The sequence below is a fragment of the Pituophis catenifer genome, unplaced genomic scaffold (assembly GCF_029215685.1).
Source record: "Pituophis catenifer annectens isolate HBS135680 unplaced genomic scaffold, rPitCat1.0.hap2 SCAF_2, whole genome shotgun sequence".
Taxonomy (NCBI): domain Eukaryota; kingdom Metazoa; phylum Chordata; class Lepidosauria; order Squamata; family Colubridae; genus Pituophis; species Pituophis catenifer.
The window spans coordinates 182,994,200-183,011,226 of NW_027256882.1; the positions used below are offsets into that span (position 1 = coordinate 182,994,200).

Below are 17,027 nucleotides of genomic sequence, written 5' to 3' on the forward strand. Positions count from 1 at the left end.
TTATACTTAACACCAAAAAAACTAAAGAACTTATAATTGACTTCAGGAGGAAGAGAGATGTACATTTGCCATTGTACATAAATGGTGAGGAGGTGGGTAGTTTTAAATTTCTGGGCACTTATATCTTGGAGGACCTCTGATAGACTATGAATGCTAACATGCTTGTGAAGAAGGCACAGAAGAGGCTGTACTTCCTGAGAATGCTCAGGAAGATAAATCTATCTCAGCATCTACTTCTGTCCTACTATTGCAGCACCATTGAGATTGTCATGATATATGGCATTCTTGCATGATATGGGAGCAGCTCTGCAGCAGACATAAAAGCTCTACAAAGAATTATTAAAACTGCCCAGAATATCATCGGGCTCCAGCTACCAGCCCTGGATGACATCTTCGCATCTCGCTGTTTGAGGAAGTTGCACAACATTCTCAGAGACTCTTCCCATCCTGCTTACAATCTTTTTGGACTGTTGCCTTCTGGCAGAAGATACAGAACAATTAAAACTCGGACCATACGTCTTCTGAATAGTTTTTATCCCAGAGCTATAATTGCACTCAACAATGAACTAAAGGGCCACCATCAGTGAGCTGTTGGACAGCATTACTTGGTCTGCAGTATGGATGCTTGGGTGGTTGAGGGGTGGGGAATTTTTAGTGGGTGGGGATGTGTCTGGGGATTGTCATGTGTGTTGGGCTTGGTCTCTGGGTGTTATGTGAATTTTGTTGTATGGGTATACTGTGTATATACATACAATGACAATAAACTATTAAATTAAATTAAATTAAATTAAATTAAATTATTAATCTACCCTCAACCCCATAACCTCTGAGAATGCTTAGATTCTGCTCCTGCTCTTTCTTGAATTACAAAAGCCAAAGATGCTCCCACCTCCTCATCTCTGCCCCATAACATCAGCCGTCCGTCCTGCAGAGATACATTAGCCACATCCCAAGGAGGAACACCGATGCTTGGAATCAACTGGACAACTGAATCATCACCTGTAGGAAGGAATATGGATATAATGTGTGAATGAGCTGGAATTATGACTCTAAGCTTATCAGACCTCCAATATATGATACAGAAAAGTGAACACATCTCAAATTTTTCTTCCCACCATCATGGAGCCGTTTCCAAAGATACAAATACAGGTTAGATGAAGCCTGGCTCAAAAACAGAAACTGTGGGAAGGACCTTGGAGTCCTAGTGGATGACCACTTAAACATGAGCCAGCAGTGGGTGGAAGCAGCCAAAAAAGCTAATACAATCCTTGGTTGTATAAAAAAGGCCATAGAATCAAACTCACATGAAGGATTAGTATCACTTTATAAAGTAAGATCACACCTGGAATACTGCATCCAGTTTTGGTCACCACATCACAAAAAAGATGTTGAGCCTTTGAAAAAGTGCAAAGAAGAGCGACTAAAATGATTAAAGGCCTGGAGATTAAAACATATGAAGAATGGTTGCAGGATTTGGGTTTGTCTAGTCTAGAGAAAAGAAGGACTCTCAACTCCATGTGGTCGGATGCCCAGAATCGCACATGCTTGGTGATTCTGCTTCATCAATAAATGGACCCTCTTTCCAATCAGTCTCCAGCCTCCATTTTGTCTCCAGAGCCTTTCTCCCAGATTGGAACTGAACCAGATGGATATTTCTTCCAACAATTTGCCACCCCAGATTGGACTCCAAACTAACCTGACCAACAGACCTGGCCCAGGTAGGCCTCCACCTTGCCAGCAGTAGACCTCTTGTGTCTGTGGGTGAGCCCCCAGATCTTGGCCATTTGGCGCAAGGGTCTTAAAGGGAGTTTTGAATTTTGAGCTTAATGGCTGCTTGGGAAGAAGGTGAGTACCTCTAAATTTTAACTTTTAAAACTCAGAAAAGTGAGGGAAATGTGTCTATGCCTCTGTGTGACTGAGAGGATCCTTCTCCCAATCACTGCTGAATGCTGCTCCCTCTGTGCCTTTCCTAACCACAAAAAGATCTGTTCTACCAACAGAGCCTGGGAAGTATAGGGGGTCAGGCCAGAGCACAGGACCTTCTGTTAGGGAAAAGGGAGAGATTGTGTTAAAATGGAATGGAAAAGTGAATGAGAGAGTTGAACATGGGCAACTGACTAAACATCACTGAGCAGACCCCATTGTGGAAAGGAGATACCCAAACTCTGATTAATCTCGGCAGACAGAGTCCTCCCAGGCTATTTGCCTAAAAACTGAGGGGATTACCCTAGGCTAAAAGGTACCTTCACCATGTAGTACCATGGATTGTGAAAGACCCATGGAAAGAGAGAGGGCCTTGGAGTCTCAACGCAGATGGTGGGAAACGAGCATAGGGAGCTCAGGATTTGGATCTACTGAGGTCTCCTCTAGGGAGACCAATGGATGCCTGGGACGGGGATAAATTGCCCGTCCAGGCAAGAATGAGGAAGGAATGAGGAAGAAGTGTGTGTGCAAGCTATGTGAGAAATGGACTCTGCTCAGGGATAAAACAAGAAAAACCAATTTGGTTAAATAAAGGTACTTAAAAGAAAAGGGAAATATATATATATAGGAACATTGATTATTTTTTCTCCTCTGTCTTCTATGCAACCACATGGTATGTTTGTTAAGATTTGTGCCTTCCTTCATCTGAGCTAACTGAGATTTATGGTGGGGATGACCAGGGTGTGTGAACCTGAGAGTTCTGCTGTCTTTTTCTTTCTATTTCTATTCTCTCTCTGTGTGTGTCTTTGTGTGTTAGATAAATGTAACTGTTAAATGTCTCTGATCCAAAAAGACAAGAATTTTACATTGTTGGGGGGGGGGAGATTAAAGCAATAAAAAGAAAAATATATATTCACCCTAGGTTATCTGGCCAGCAAAACAGAGTGAAGAGTGTTCACTTTTTTCCTTCCCTCTTTGTACCTTTAAGAAGTGCCCAAGGTTATGAGGGAATGTTTTAAATTCATGTACATTCTTGCATTTACTGTATGTGTTTAAGTGGCTTTATCTCTCCATCCTTTTCCTGAAGCATGTGAATCCAGCTTCTTTTTTCTCATCTGTGGTGTCCCCATTTTGTTATGACTGGTTTATCTGTTTAATAACTGCGGTACTGATGTTCCCATATCCTCAAACTCTGCCTGCAAGCTATCTATCCACCCCCACACCACCTCTCTATCTTTTATCCTCCAACAATGCCTTTCCTGGGAGGATCACCCACAAAGGGGGGAGGGACCTGTTCTCATGTCTTTCAGCCCTGCACAGACAACTCTGCAATCTGTGGAAGCAGATCACACTGACCCAGATGCTGTCTCCAGAGGAGACCTTCCATTTGAGCCAAGGAATTGGGTTTGGATCCAGCCATCCACTAGAAAGTCGTCACCGCAACCAGAGTGGACTAGACCTTCCCAAGCCTGACTGACCAGCCTTAACACCACCCAGCAGACATGAAAGAAAGGACCCTGAGATGGACATGTAAAAGACTAAAGACTCTTTCAATCCCCAGAAGACAGCTGGAAAGACTATGGCAAAAGAGTGGAAATTCATTGTAAGATTTTCTTTCTTTGCTTCATTCACGTTGTAATTGATTAGTTAAATGGATTCATGGAGGGATGGCATTTGGGAGTCGTTGACACAGCAAGTTCTGAACACCTTAGATTTCTGTCTGGTGGGAGGGAAATTTGTCCAGGATATTTGTATTGGCTGTCTTGTAGAAGTAGCTACACACACACACACACACACACACACACACACACACACACCCTCCATTCAGAATCAGACTGAATGGAATCCCCTTCACCCACTTCCACACAAAGGTTCTCCTAGACTGGCTCTTGCTCTGTGGCACTAAGGCCCAAGCAGTCATACCTCTCTGTCAATTCCAGGGGGGGGACATGCCTCCTCAGGCAATTCCCTCACTGAAGATGTAGCAGAAAAGAGATCTCCAAACCCTAAGCTCTGATTGTGACTCACAAATGATGCTGCACAGTTGCCCAGTAAAGCAGGGTAGGTTGCACTGGTGGTCTCATGAGTAGGAGTCCCAGGGCTCATTGTGTGTAATTTCCAAAATATTAATAGCCTGGATTGCACACTGGCTAACCTCAATTTGGCCTCAAAAACCCTAGATGCACTAAACTAAGAGCTAAGGCTGGTTTAGGAAGCAACCCTTGGAAATGGGCAGTCTGTAGTTATTTAAAGCAAAATCATGGCTGTGAAAAATTTTGGGGCTTGTGCTTGCTTCAAATCTGACTGGAAGATCACAGAAAGTGACATCATTGGTTAGATTAGGAAATTAGTAAGAAAAGACTATTAACGAACTAGAAAATAGTAATAAGTATAACCCCTTCATGGGTGACTGCCTTGTCATGGTGAAGGGGCTTGCATAGCTCAATGAGGCTATGAGCTATGCCGTGCAGGGACACCCAAGATGGACAGGTCATAGCAGAGAGTTCTGACAAAACGTGATCCATTGGAGAAGGAAATGACAACCCACTCCAGCATCTTTGCCATGAAAACCCCATGGACAGTACCAAAAGGCAAAAAAATATGATGCTGGAAGATGAGCCCCTCAGGTCAGAAGGTGTCCAATATGCTACTGGGGAAGAGCAGAGGGCTAGTACTAGTAGCACCAGAAAGAGTGAAGCGACTGGGCCAAAGCTGAAAAGACGCTCAGCTGTGGATGCATCTGGTGGTGAAAGGAAAGTCCGATGCTGTAAAGATCTATTCTCTATAGGAACCTGGAATGTAAGATCCATGAATCAAGGCAAGCTGGACGTGGTCAAACAAGAGATGAAAAGACTGAACATTGAACATTCCAATTTCAAAGAAAGGCAATACCAAAGAATGTTCAAACTATCGCACCATTGCATTCATTTCACATGCTAGTAAAGTTATGCTTAAAATCCTATAAGCTAGGCTCCAGCAGTACGTGAATCAAGAACTACCAGAAGTACAGGCAGGATTTTGAAGAGGCAGAGGAACTAGAGATCAAATTGCCAACATACCCTGGAGAAAGGTAGGGAGTTCCAGAAAAACACCTACTTCTGCTTCATTGACTATGATTGTGTGGATCACAACAAATTGTGGCAAGTTCTTAAAGAGATTTTATTTTCCTGGGCTCCAAGATCACCGCAAATGGGGACTGCAGCCAAGAAATTTAAAGACACTTGCTCTTGGGGAGGAAAGCTATGGCAAATCTAGACAGCATACTAAAAACAGAGATAACAAAAGTGCGTATAGCGGACTTCCGGTTTGGCGCCGCGGCAATTCAGTCGGGGAAATGGCGGGGCTCTGATGAGCCCCGCGAAAACCCCGATTGTCAAACTGCCATCGACAGGTCTGTGGACCGAACCTGTCCTGTAGGGACAGGGAAAGAGAGGGACACCTTGGACAGCCAAGAGGAACAGGCAAATTCCTAGGAGGCCGGAGGAAACTCTCTGAGCCGGCAGCGGGGGTGCAGCAGTTATGGCGGCTGCCTCGAAGCTGGGGCAAACCGGAAAAGCACTGTGCAGGAGGAAGAAGGAAGAAAAGAGTGAAGTGTTCGGAAGCCGGGTGAGTGACATCGACCCAGGCGGGAACAATGGTAGAACATGGATTTTTACAAGGAACCCCCTAGCCTTAAACAACGGCTATGGATTTGTGGGGTAAGAAGATCTAGTAAAATTAATGTGCAGGAGGAAAAGACCCGTTAAGGAGTTCAATGTATTATGGACTGATTTGGAACAATCTGCTTATTGAAATAAATTAGAAAACTGAGGAACTTTATTTTTTAAATTGGAATAGATTACCCTTGGAGAAAGAAAAAAGACAAAAGCGACAAATAGGAACCTGACAACTTTAAAAGCTAAAAGCTAAAAGAACAAAGACAAATGGATGATCATATAATTGACAAAAGGGAGAATTGCCGCGACTAAGTGAAAGTGTGAATTCTAGATTGCTTTCGGCTTGAAAGAGATACAATGTGTTTTACAACTTAAATTGGATTACTTTGAAAATAACCAAGGTTTTTTTACTTTGGGGATGAGAAGCGTTACTTCAGGATTTAACATCTTTGGGAAGTTAAAGAAGAGAGAAATGTAGGGTTACATAATAGCTATAAAATGGCAATTGCTGTGACTAAGCGGAATGTGGATTGTAGAAGTCTTCCTTCTGTTTGGAAAAGAAACATTCTGAATTGCTATCTACTTTGGATTACTTTGAAACCAATTATAGACTTTTGGATTTTGGATTTTGGAGATTCCTATTCTGTCTTTGGGTGATTTTACAAAGAAAGAAGAAATACACTTGATTTATTAAAATCGAAACTAACTGGCTTAGCAACAAAAGGTGTGGCGCAGAAATAAAAGACAGGAAGCTGATGGATTTTACATGGAGCAGATGATACAAAAGAATTAAAGTGACATATGGAGTTTCTAATATGGAAATATGAATCTCGAAGTGGAACATTTATGGACAGATAGGGAAATGAAGAAATAAAGCAGATAAAGTTAAAGTGTAATGTTTAAAAGCTAAATGTATAAATGATTTTTAGATAAAAACAGGAGAGATCCTGAAGTAACAAAGATGAGAAATAAAAGAACATATTTAAAATAGAGGATTGATATTCAGGTGGTTAAAAATGACATTTTTGTAAAAACATAAGAGTATATACCAATATGAGATAAATTTAAGAAAACTTATTGTTTGATGTAACATGTTTTAATTCTAAATTTGTAAACAAATTTGAGAAGGGTAAATATAACTGATTAATATATTATTGGATGAAAATATAAGATACACAGACTTAAGTAATGAATTGTGACTGATCAATGTATGCTGGAAATGATTAATATTATGAAATGTGTTGAGAATTAATCCGGAAGAGTATATTGGGAAATAGCTAAATAATAGACAAATATTCTGTAAGGAAAAAGTTAAAATAAGAGATGCTGGATATCAGTGAAATAAGAGTTGGAGTTCTGGAGGAGAAGATGCTGGAAATCAGCCAAAAAAAATGCTGGAAATCAGCCAAACAATAGTTGGAAGCTTGGAGGAGATTATGCTGGAAATCAGCCAAAATAAAAGATGCTGGAAATCAGCCAAATAATAGTTGGAGGTATGGAGGAGAATATGCTGAAAATCAGCTAAAATAAAATAAAAAAATATGCTGGAAATCAGTCAAATAATATGGAGTTATGGAGGAGGATATGAATTTTGGGATAAATCTGTGTAAAATGAAATGTGTAATAGATGACAAGTGTGAGAAAATTAAAGTTAAAGTGATAAAGTCCAAGATTTAAAGATTTGATGAAATGGGTCTAGAGATTAAGAAATATGGATAGAATTTTGTTTTACAAATTGAAATAAAAATAGAGTTGTATTTAATTTGAGAATAAGATTTGTGGTGATAAAATTGTAAGGTAAATAATTAGATTAAGAGGTTAGAATATTTTTTTAAGATTAATGTTTTGGTATTGAGGTTAAAAGATAAAAATGAGAAGTTTATTTGGAAATTAAATTCGTGATGTTATAATAGAATGGTTTAGATTAAGATGTTAGAATTTATGTGAAAAAAATTTATGTTATTGATTTTTAATTTTAAAAGATGTAATGGGAAATTGTGAATGGAGCTGGTTAAAGAAATGTAAGCGATTGTTCCTATCTATAACCGGATCGAGACTTCGTTCTTGAAAGATATATTTTATGTTTATGTTTGAAAAAATAAAAATCTTTTTTTTTTAAAAAAAGTGCATATAGTCAAGGCTATGATTTTCCCAGTTGCAATGTATGGCTGTGAAAGTTGGACCATAAGAAAGGCTGAGCGCCAAAGAATTGAGGCCTTTGAACTATGGTGCTGGAGAAGACTCCTGCGAGTCCCTTGGACTGCAAGGCGATCAAACCGATCAGTCCTAGAGGAGATCAACCCTGACTGCTCTTTAGAAGGCCAGATCTTGAAGATGAAACTCAAATACTTTGGCCACCTAATGAGAAGGAAGGATTTACTGGAGAAGAGCTTAAAGCTGGGAAAGATTGAGGACAAAAGAAGAAGGGGACGACAGAGAACAAGGTGGCTGGATGGAGTCACTGAAGCAGTAGGCATGAGATTAAATGGACTCCAGAGGATGGTAGAGGACAGGAAGGCTTGGAGGAACGTTGTCCATGGATTGTGATGGGTCAACAATAATAAGTATAAAGATAAAGATAGATGAAGAATGTATAGTATTATAAAATGTAGAATGTTAAAAAAATATACATAATAATAACTATGTATTGTATTCATAATAATATATATAATATCAATGTATACCAGTACAGGAGTGTTGTAAAGATGGATATTGTGATATAAAGTGAAGAAAATGGTTAAATAAAAAAATATTTTTTTAAAAAAGAAAGTGACATCAAAGATCTGAAAATAATTGACATAGAAAATTGGATACTGTAAATTTCTTTCCAGAACCTTTGCCCTGGTTGCTAGACCTTCATGGTTGAAAGCTCTCCTGTTGAGAGCCCCTGAAGAGATACTTCTCTGCTGCCTTTATCAATGCCTTCCCCTTTGCCTCAGAAAAAATTAAAAGCACCCTTCAAATCTCCCTGATCAGATCAATTTTTAATCTTTTGCCAGTAAAGTATGTTTGTCACCCACATACACAGACACACATAGTTTGTCATCCACACACCCACACATATATGGCAAAAAAGCAGCCGGTTCTATTCAGTTTGGCTGAACTGGTAGCACCAGCTGTGGGTGGCTCTGCCTACCCACTGGGATGTAATCACGTCCTGTTTTTGACACTCTGCGCATGTGCCGAAGACCCTGCGTGTTCACATTTGTGAACCGGTAATGAAGGTAAATGAATACCACCCCTGCAAAATAGGGGAATTGTGGGAAGCCACCCCAACTTCCTATAAGAATGAAATATTTTGAGGAATATTTAAGAAAGACAGGATAAAAGAGAAATTTAAAAAATCTTAAGGGAGACAGAAACTCAGAGCCCCAGCTCCCTGCTCCAAGCAGATATTGTGTACCCATCAAGGAAGACTGGGCTAACCTATCTACAAAACAAAAGACATTCAGCTCCAGGGTGAAGGGATTAAGACATGACCCTTCAGGATATAATAGGATTAACCCACTAAGACACAGAGCTCACTACATTGCACAATCTCCTAAGGACATTGCATCACCCTCAGAAACTTCAACCAAACTTCTCAGACAACCTACAGATCCAGCTATGACCCCTACAAAACCCCTACATGGCTCCATGGGAGTCTGACAACAGCCAATAGAATATATGTTCTTGCACAGGAACAGGAAGCTCAAGTGCAAAATCCAAGAGAAGGTATAACACCCCCCTCACTTTCAACTCCATGTGGTTAGCTGCCCAGAATCACACATGCTTGGTGGTTCTGCTTCATCAATAAATGGACCCTCTTTCCAATCAGTTTCCAGCCTCCATTTTGGAGTGCCTTTCTTCCAGACTGGAACTGAACCAGATGGATATTTCTTCCAACACTAGTGAAGCAGGAGGAGCTAGACAAAAGGGACATCTAGCCAACAACAAGGCCTCTCAATGGACTGGGCTGAAAGGATAATGATAGGTAGAACACTTATGATTTGCCTTTATAAAGTTGCCATGCTGGTCAGACATTGAAGATGGAGGAGCTAATTGTGGGGTTTGGAAGAGAAAATAAAGTAGGCTGGAGTGTTTTTAGCCTTTGTTGTGTGCTGCAGCCCTTCTGTGGATGGCAATTTCTTTCAACTTGGCACACAAATGCATTGGAACACAACTCCCATCACCCTTGGAACAACATAATTGTCAGGTATGCTTCCTTCAGTATCCAGGAAAGAAAACCCCAAACTCAAGCATTTTGAAGAATTTAGTACTTTTACTGAATATGAAATGATAGCAACCCAGGTAAAGCTGGAAGTGAGCAAAATGCGCAAAATGCATCTACTAAGCTTCTCCCCCCCTCGTGTTCATAAATCATCAGCCAATCCAAAGGTCTTCCAAAGGTCAGGTGGCAACACGTCTGGCAGCGTCATTCATCAGGAATGTAGGGCAGTTGGTCAGCCCTCCCCTTTTGAAGATCCACTTTCGTTTCTCATGAAGACACATCCTACAAGGAAAAAAAAAAAACACCTCCTGCTTCTTCCCCCACTTTGCTCCATAACTAATCCCTCCCCCGTTTCTTATGGCAGCTGAAGCAGGCAAAGCTGAGGCTGACATTCGGCCCCCCTTGCAGAAGAGACTTTAGTCCTAAATAAAAGGAAATAAAAGAGAGAGAAACAGAATATATACAATAATTATGGTTTATCTGGGTATTTGGTATAAAATTGTTGTACTTTCTTAGGAGCTCGGACATCTCGTTTATTCACCCATTCAGCCTGAGATAAAAGAAAATGTTTCCAGGCAATCAGATATTGGACTTTACCATGGTGTTTTCTAGAGTCCAAGATTTCCTTAACTTCAAAATGTTGCTCCCCATCTATGAGAATGGGAATTGGAGGGGTGCTTTGATCAGCCCTTAGGGGAGATGAGTGTTCAGGTTTCAATAAACTAACATGAAATACAGGATGTATTCGTCTCAAGGTTTTTGGCAATTCCAATTCAACTGTTACTGGATTAATCAATCTAACCACACGAAATGGTCCCACATACTTAGGCCCTAGCTTTTTGGACTTCTGGGTAGTCTGTAAATATTTAGTAGATAAATAGACTTTATCACCCACTTTATAATTGTGAGCTGGGGACCTTTTCTTATCAGCTTGCGCCTTATGGGCCCGGTGTGCCTCATCTAATGCCTTCCGAGTCACTGCCCATGTGCTCTTTAATTGCTCAATCCAATCCATCAAGGAGGGATTTTGAGGATCATCTTGTGGTAGCTCGGGAATGGGTACGAAGTCCTGGTCCGATGCGACCTTAAAAGGAGTGAATCCGGTGCTACTGTGTACGGAATTATTATATGCCACTTCTGCAAATGGCAACAAGTCTACCCAATTGTCTTGTTGGTAATTTACGTAACACCTCAGGTATTGTTCTAATACGCCATTAGTTCTTTCACAGGCTCCATTTGTCTGGGGGTGGTGACTGGAGCTTAACCCCTGGGCGGAGCCTATTAACTTTAAAAATTCTTTCCAGAAACTGGAAGTAAATTGTACACTCCTGTCAGAAATTATTCTTTTTGGAGATCCATGTAGTCGGTAAATCTGTCGAATAAACAGTTTTGCGAGAGTTCTTGCTGAAGGGATCTTTGAGCAAGGGATGAAATGTACTTGTTTGGAAAACAGATCAGTTACTACCCAAATGACAGTGCAGCCCTCACTGTCTGGTAAGTCCACAATGAAGTCCATGGATATTTCTTTCCATGGGGCATTCGGTCTAGCCACACCTTGCAGTAATCCAGGGGGTTTTCCTGGAGGTCTTTTAGCTGAGGCACATACTGGACAGCTAGCCACATATGTCTCTATGTCCTTTTTAAGTGCCGGCCACCAAAATTGTCTCTTAACAAGATGTAGAGTTTTGACAAATGCAAAGTGTCCTGCGGCCTTGGCATCATGAGCATATTTCAATACGGTTGTTCTTAATGTGGCTGGAACATACAATTTCGATCCAACCCAAGCTAGTCCATCGCGAAGTGTGCATTCATTCGAGTGGGCCTTAAACCACTCGTCAGTTTTTAGCGTTTCTCGTAATTTTTTGAGCAAATCCCCTGAGAGTTCTGGTTCAGTTTTACTCTGCGCTCTGGTAGTGACAGGTGTTGCCAATTGCGTTAAAGGGATCATTGGTTGAACCACTTCCTTCTTTATGCTGTTGTACTGTGGCAATCTGGAAAGTGCGTCCGCCATGAAATTTTTTCCACCAGGAAGGTAACGTAAAGTGAAATTGAAACGCTTGAAATGTTGGGCCCAACGCGCCTGTTTTGGTGATAGTTTGCATGGTGTTTTTAATGCTTCTAGATTCTTATGATCAGTCCACACCTCGAAAGGGTGTTTCGTCCCTTCTAAAAATTGTCTCCATGTTAACAGCACCCATCTAACTGCAAACGCTTCTTTCTCCCATATGGCCCATCTCCTTTCCGTGTCTGATAGTTTACGGGATGTGTAAGCACAGGGTTGTAATATCCCATTCTCATTCTTTTGCAAGAGTATTGCTCCTACAGCGACGTCGCTAGCATCAGCTTGTACTACAAAAGAGTGTTCCATGTCGGGGTGTTTGAGCACAGGTTCAGCTGCAAACAGTCATTTCAGTTTTTTGAAAGCAGCTTGACAGTCCATAGTCCATTCTAGTGGTTTCGAGGGTTTGGGTTTTACTTCCCCTTTGGTTTTTAGCAAGTCTGTAATTGGCAGTGCGATTTTCGCAAAAGAGGGGATAAATTGTCTATAAAAATTAGCAAACCCTAGGAAACTCTGTAACTGTTTACGGGTGCGTGGTGCGGCCCATTCCATCACTGCCCGGACCTTTTCCGGGTCCATCTCTATTCCCTCATGCGATATACGATATCCAAGATAGTCAATTTTGTCTTGGTGGAATTCACATTTAGAAAGTTTGGCATAGAGTTCAGCTGCTCTGAGTTTATTCAAGACCGCTCGAACCAGTCTTACATGGTCGGCCATGTTGTCAGAATAAATTAGAATATCGTCCAAATAGACCAACACCCCCTTATATAGGTGCTCATGCAACACTTCGTTGATCAACTTCATGAACACAGCCGGGGCTCCCTGTAGTCCAAAAGGGAGTACTCTAAACTGGAAACATCCCAGTGGGCAATTAAATGCTGTCTTCCATTCATCTCCCTCTTTTATTCTTACTCGGTAGTATGCCTCTTTTAAATCAAGTTTAGTAAAAAATTTTCCCTTCCCTAAGGGAAGTTTTATAGACTGAAACACCCAGAAGGCAGCAGATTAGAAGACATTGCTTGATATTCAGGCTCAAGCTCAGGGAAGAGCAGAGGGGGAAAAGGGTATGTCTGTCACACTCCTGACCCTGAGAAGACTCTTGCCTTCACTTGTATTTGCTGTGTAACAGTAGGGATCAGGAGCAAAATGGGCTGATGGTGTCCTTGTCAGGTGAAGAAAGCAATAAGTGGATGGAGAAAGCTTCTGTTACCACCTCCAGATATCTCCAGCTGCAACCAATGTTAAAAGCAGCTGAGTAGGGGACTTCCGGTGGCACCGCAGGCGCTGACAGATGCTCCTCTCGGCCCGTCAGCCCCGCGATTTCGTTAAAACCACCAAGACAGCGCAAATCAGCTGTCTGGCGGCTTGGAAACCTCCCCCTTGGAAGAAGAGAGAAAGGCGAGCAGCCGAACAAAGGTAGAGCTCCCAAAAGCCCTAGGAGTAATTCTGGGGCTTGGAGGGTGAGAGCTCCCTGGTAGTTCGATTGAGCTCCAAATTGAAGGCTTTTCTGCTTCAAGCAGAACAAGACGCCACGACCACCCCTGCAATCAACATTCAGATTCAAAATAAGCTCAAAGCAGGCAGAACAAAAACAGGAGTCCTAGCAACTGCAAGTACTGAACTTTAACTCTGTGTCTATACTTCCTTCTAAGACTTTTAAAATAAAAGCAAAAATGGCACCTGAACTGTAACAGGGCATGAAAGTGAAAGTTATAGTGAAAGTGATAGTTAACATCATTAGCGCTTCTAAGGCTGTTTAAGATTGCTGGATTCTGCACCAAATAAAGAAAGATTTAAAGTGAAAAGGCTACAGTTTGGACTTTAAACAAACTATAATATTTAAAAAAGATTTAAAAACATTTGGATTTATTGATTTATTGATCTCAGGAAATGAGGAGAAGAAAAGAAGAGCTGGCGATACAGGGACAGAAGGAAAGTAAACAGCCACAAGCTGCAGGAGAGACCTCGCTTATTGAAGAAGATTTATTGCAATTTTTTGGTACTGATCAACCTTTGGAAGTAGTAGAAAAAAGAGAAGAACCAAAAGATCAAAGACAGACTCACGCTGCAGCAAAGCGAAAGGAAGAAGATTTAAAGTTACAGCAATCCCAAATGAAAGCTCAAGAAGCTACAAAAACAGAAGCAGTGGGAGGAGCAAGGCCGAAGAGACAGGTGAAGGAGGATCTTCAGCTGGCACTCGTAAAGCTTCAAGGTGCCAAGAATGGTAACTAAATTTTTGACCTGGAATGTCAATGGTTTGAATTCACCACAAAAGAGAAAGAAAATATTTCATTATTTGAAACAGTTTAAAAATGATGTAATTTGTCTACAAGAAACACATATTAGAGTGACAGATCAAAAATACTTGCTAAATTCAAGATTGGGGACACATTTTGTTGCATCTGCACCAGAGAAGAAAAATGGTATAGTTATATACCTAAGGACAGATTTAACAGCTAAATTAATTGAGGCAGATGCTCAAGGAAGATATATTGCAATTGAATTCCTAATAGAAGGGAAGAAAACACTTTTAATTGGAGTATATGCTCCTAACCAACAGCAAGAAAAATTTTATAAGCTTTTGCATACCAAAATAATACAATGGGATTATAAATCATGTATATTAATGGGTGATTGGAATGGAGTATTGGATACCCAAAAGGACAAAAAAGGATTATTTCAAAATACCCCAAATCGTGCAAGATTGCCTAAATCTTTTTTTGATATAATGGATGATATGGAGTTGAGAGATATCTGGTGAGAACGAAATGTTGAAGAAAAGGATTTTACTTTTTTTTCTGATAGACATCAATCCTTTTCTAGGATTGATTTTATATTAATTACCAATGATTTCTTTTCTAGGGTAAAGAAGATGAAGATATGTTCAAGAATTTTATCTGATCATAGTCTGGTGTGGATGGAATTAGAGCAGGAAAAGGGAGCTAGAAGGTCTTGGAAGCTAAATGAAAAATTGTTTAGATATGAGGAAAATGTGAAAGAATGTAAAAAACAGTTAAAAGAATTTTTTGTTATGAATATGCATAAGGGTACGCCTATGGAAATGGTTTGGGATGCAAGTAAAGCATATATGAGAGGAACCTTAATATATTTGAATAATAAATATAGACGTAGACAAGAAAAGAAATGGAGGGACTTAGAAGAGGAAATAAAAAAGAAAGAGCAGGCACTTATATTAAATCCAACAGATAAGAAAATAAAGGAAACAATAAATTTGTTGCGAGGGCAGTTTAATATGTTGGTGGCAGACCAAGTGGCAACTAACTTACAATATGCTAAACGTAACACTTTTTGTAATGCAAATAAACCAGGTAGATGGTTAGCCTACTTGTTAAGGAAAAAACAAAGCTACGTACTATAGAAAAAAAAGAATACAAAGGTAAAGAGGTATATCAACAAAATATGATTAAAAAAGCCTTTTTAGAATTCTATACAAAGTTATATGCTAGTGATACAATTCAAGGCAAAGATATAGACAGATATTTACAGGAAGAGAATATCCCTGTAATTACACCAGAGCAAAGGGAAGGACTGAACCAACCAATAACTTCGGAAGAAATTATCTTAGCAATTAAACAGTTAAAGGGGGGTAAAGCTCCAGGCACAGATGGGCTGACAGCTTTTTATTATAAAAATTTGCAGTTAGAAATGGTAGAACCGCTTAAGGAACTATTTTGCAAGATTCAAGCCGGAGGAGATGTACCCCCTTCATGGAGAACAGCTTTTATTTCATTGATTCCAAAGGAGGATCAAGACCGTAGTCAACCTAAGAATTATAGGCCAATATTGCTTTTAAATACTGATTACAAGATTTTTGCTAAAATATTAGCAAATAGGTTAATGGTAATCATGCAACAAATGATTCATAATGACCAATCTGGATTTATAAGTGGGAGACGAAAGGTAATGTAAGACAAATTGTAAACTTATTGGAATACTTGGAAAGGAACAACCAAGTCCCTGCAGCGCTTATCTTTTTGGATGCGGAGAAGGCATTTGATCAATTGAATTGGCAATTTTTATTGAAAATAATAGAAAAGATGCAGTTTGGAGAATACTTTACACAATCTATTAGAGCAATATATCAGAGACAAACAGCACAAATAATAATTAATGGTGGTTTAACAGAAACTTTTAAAATTGAAAAAGGAACAAGACAGGGATGCCCTTTATCACCGTTATTGTTTATTTTAACTTTCGAACCTTTATTGAATAAAATACGAGGGTCAAATAAAATAAAGGGAATTAAAATTAGACATCATGATTATAGATTAAGAGCATTTGCAGATGACTTGGTTGTTACTTTAACTCAACCAATACAATCAGCTACAGGTTTAATGGATATAATTAGCCAATATGGACAAATGTCTGGATTTAAAATAAATAAACAAAAAACAAAGATAATAACTAAAAACATGATGGCAAAGCAAAAAGAAGAACTAGAAAGACTAACAGGATTTGAAATAGTAAAAAAGGTTAAATATCTAGGGGTATATATCACAGCCTCAAATGTAAAATTATATAAAAATAATTATGAAGTGTTATGGCAAAAAATACAGAAAGAGATGGAGAATTGGGGGAAACTACAATTATCTCTGTTGGGAAGAATAGCAGCAATAAAAATGAATGTTCTACCTAGGTTTTTATTTTTGTTCCAAATGATACCAATACTAAGGTGACCAGATTTTAATATTGGTAAAGAGGGACATTGTGGGCGTGGCTTATTTTGTGGGCGTGGCTAGCTGATCATGTGACTGGGTGGGCGTGGCTAGCTGGTCATGTGACCGGGTGGCCATGGCTATGTGTATAGGGTAAGGTGAACAGATTTTAACATTGGTAAGAGGGACACCATTGTGGGCGTGGCTTATTGTGTGGGCGTGGCTTGGAGGCCATGTGACTGGGTGGGCGTGGCTAGCTGGTCATGTGACCGGGTGGCCATGGCTATGTGTATAGGGACTACTCAGAGGGCTGGAAAGTCATTTCTGACAGGTCCTCACACTTTTGACTGGTCCTCACACTTATGACCATCCTCACATTTATGCCCGGGCAGCATCCTTAACAACCATGTCACTCATTTCACAACTGCTTCTCTTCACCATGGTGATAAGATAGGGCAAAAATGTAAAATGTGAAGACAGTCGTAAGTTCGAGGCCTGGT

General features: G+C 40.1%; 1 protein-coding gene across 1 annotated transcript in view; it reads right to left on the reverse strand.

Moving 5' to 3' along the window:
* LOC139310976 (RAS protein activator like-3-like) overlaps window positions 1–17,027 on the reverse strand; it is an 83,301-nt gene that overhangs the window by 40,479 nt on the left and 25,795 nt on the right. Inside the window, exon 3 of the mRNA XM_070935278.1 lies at window positions 890–999. Coding sequence (XP_070791379.1) covers window positions 890–999 — 110 coding nt within the window. The remainder of the gene's footprint in view (window positions 1–889; window positions 1,000–17,027) is intronic.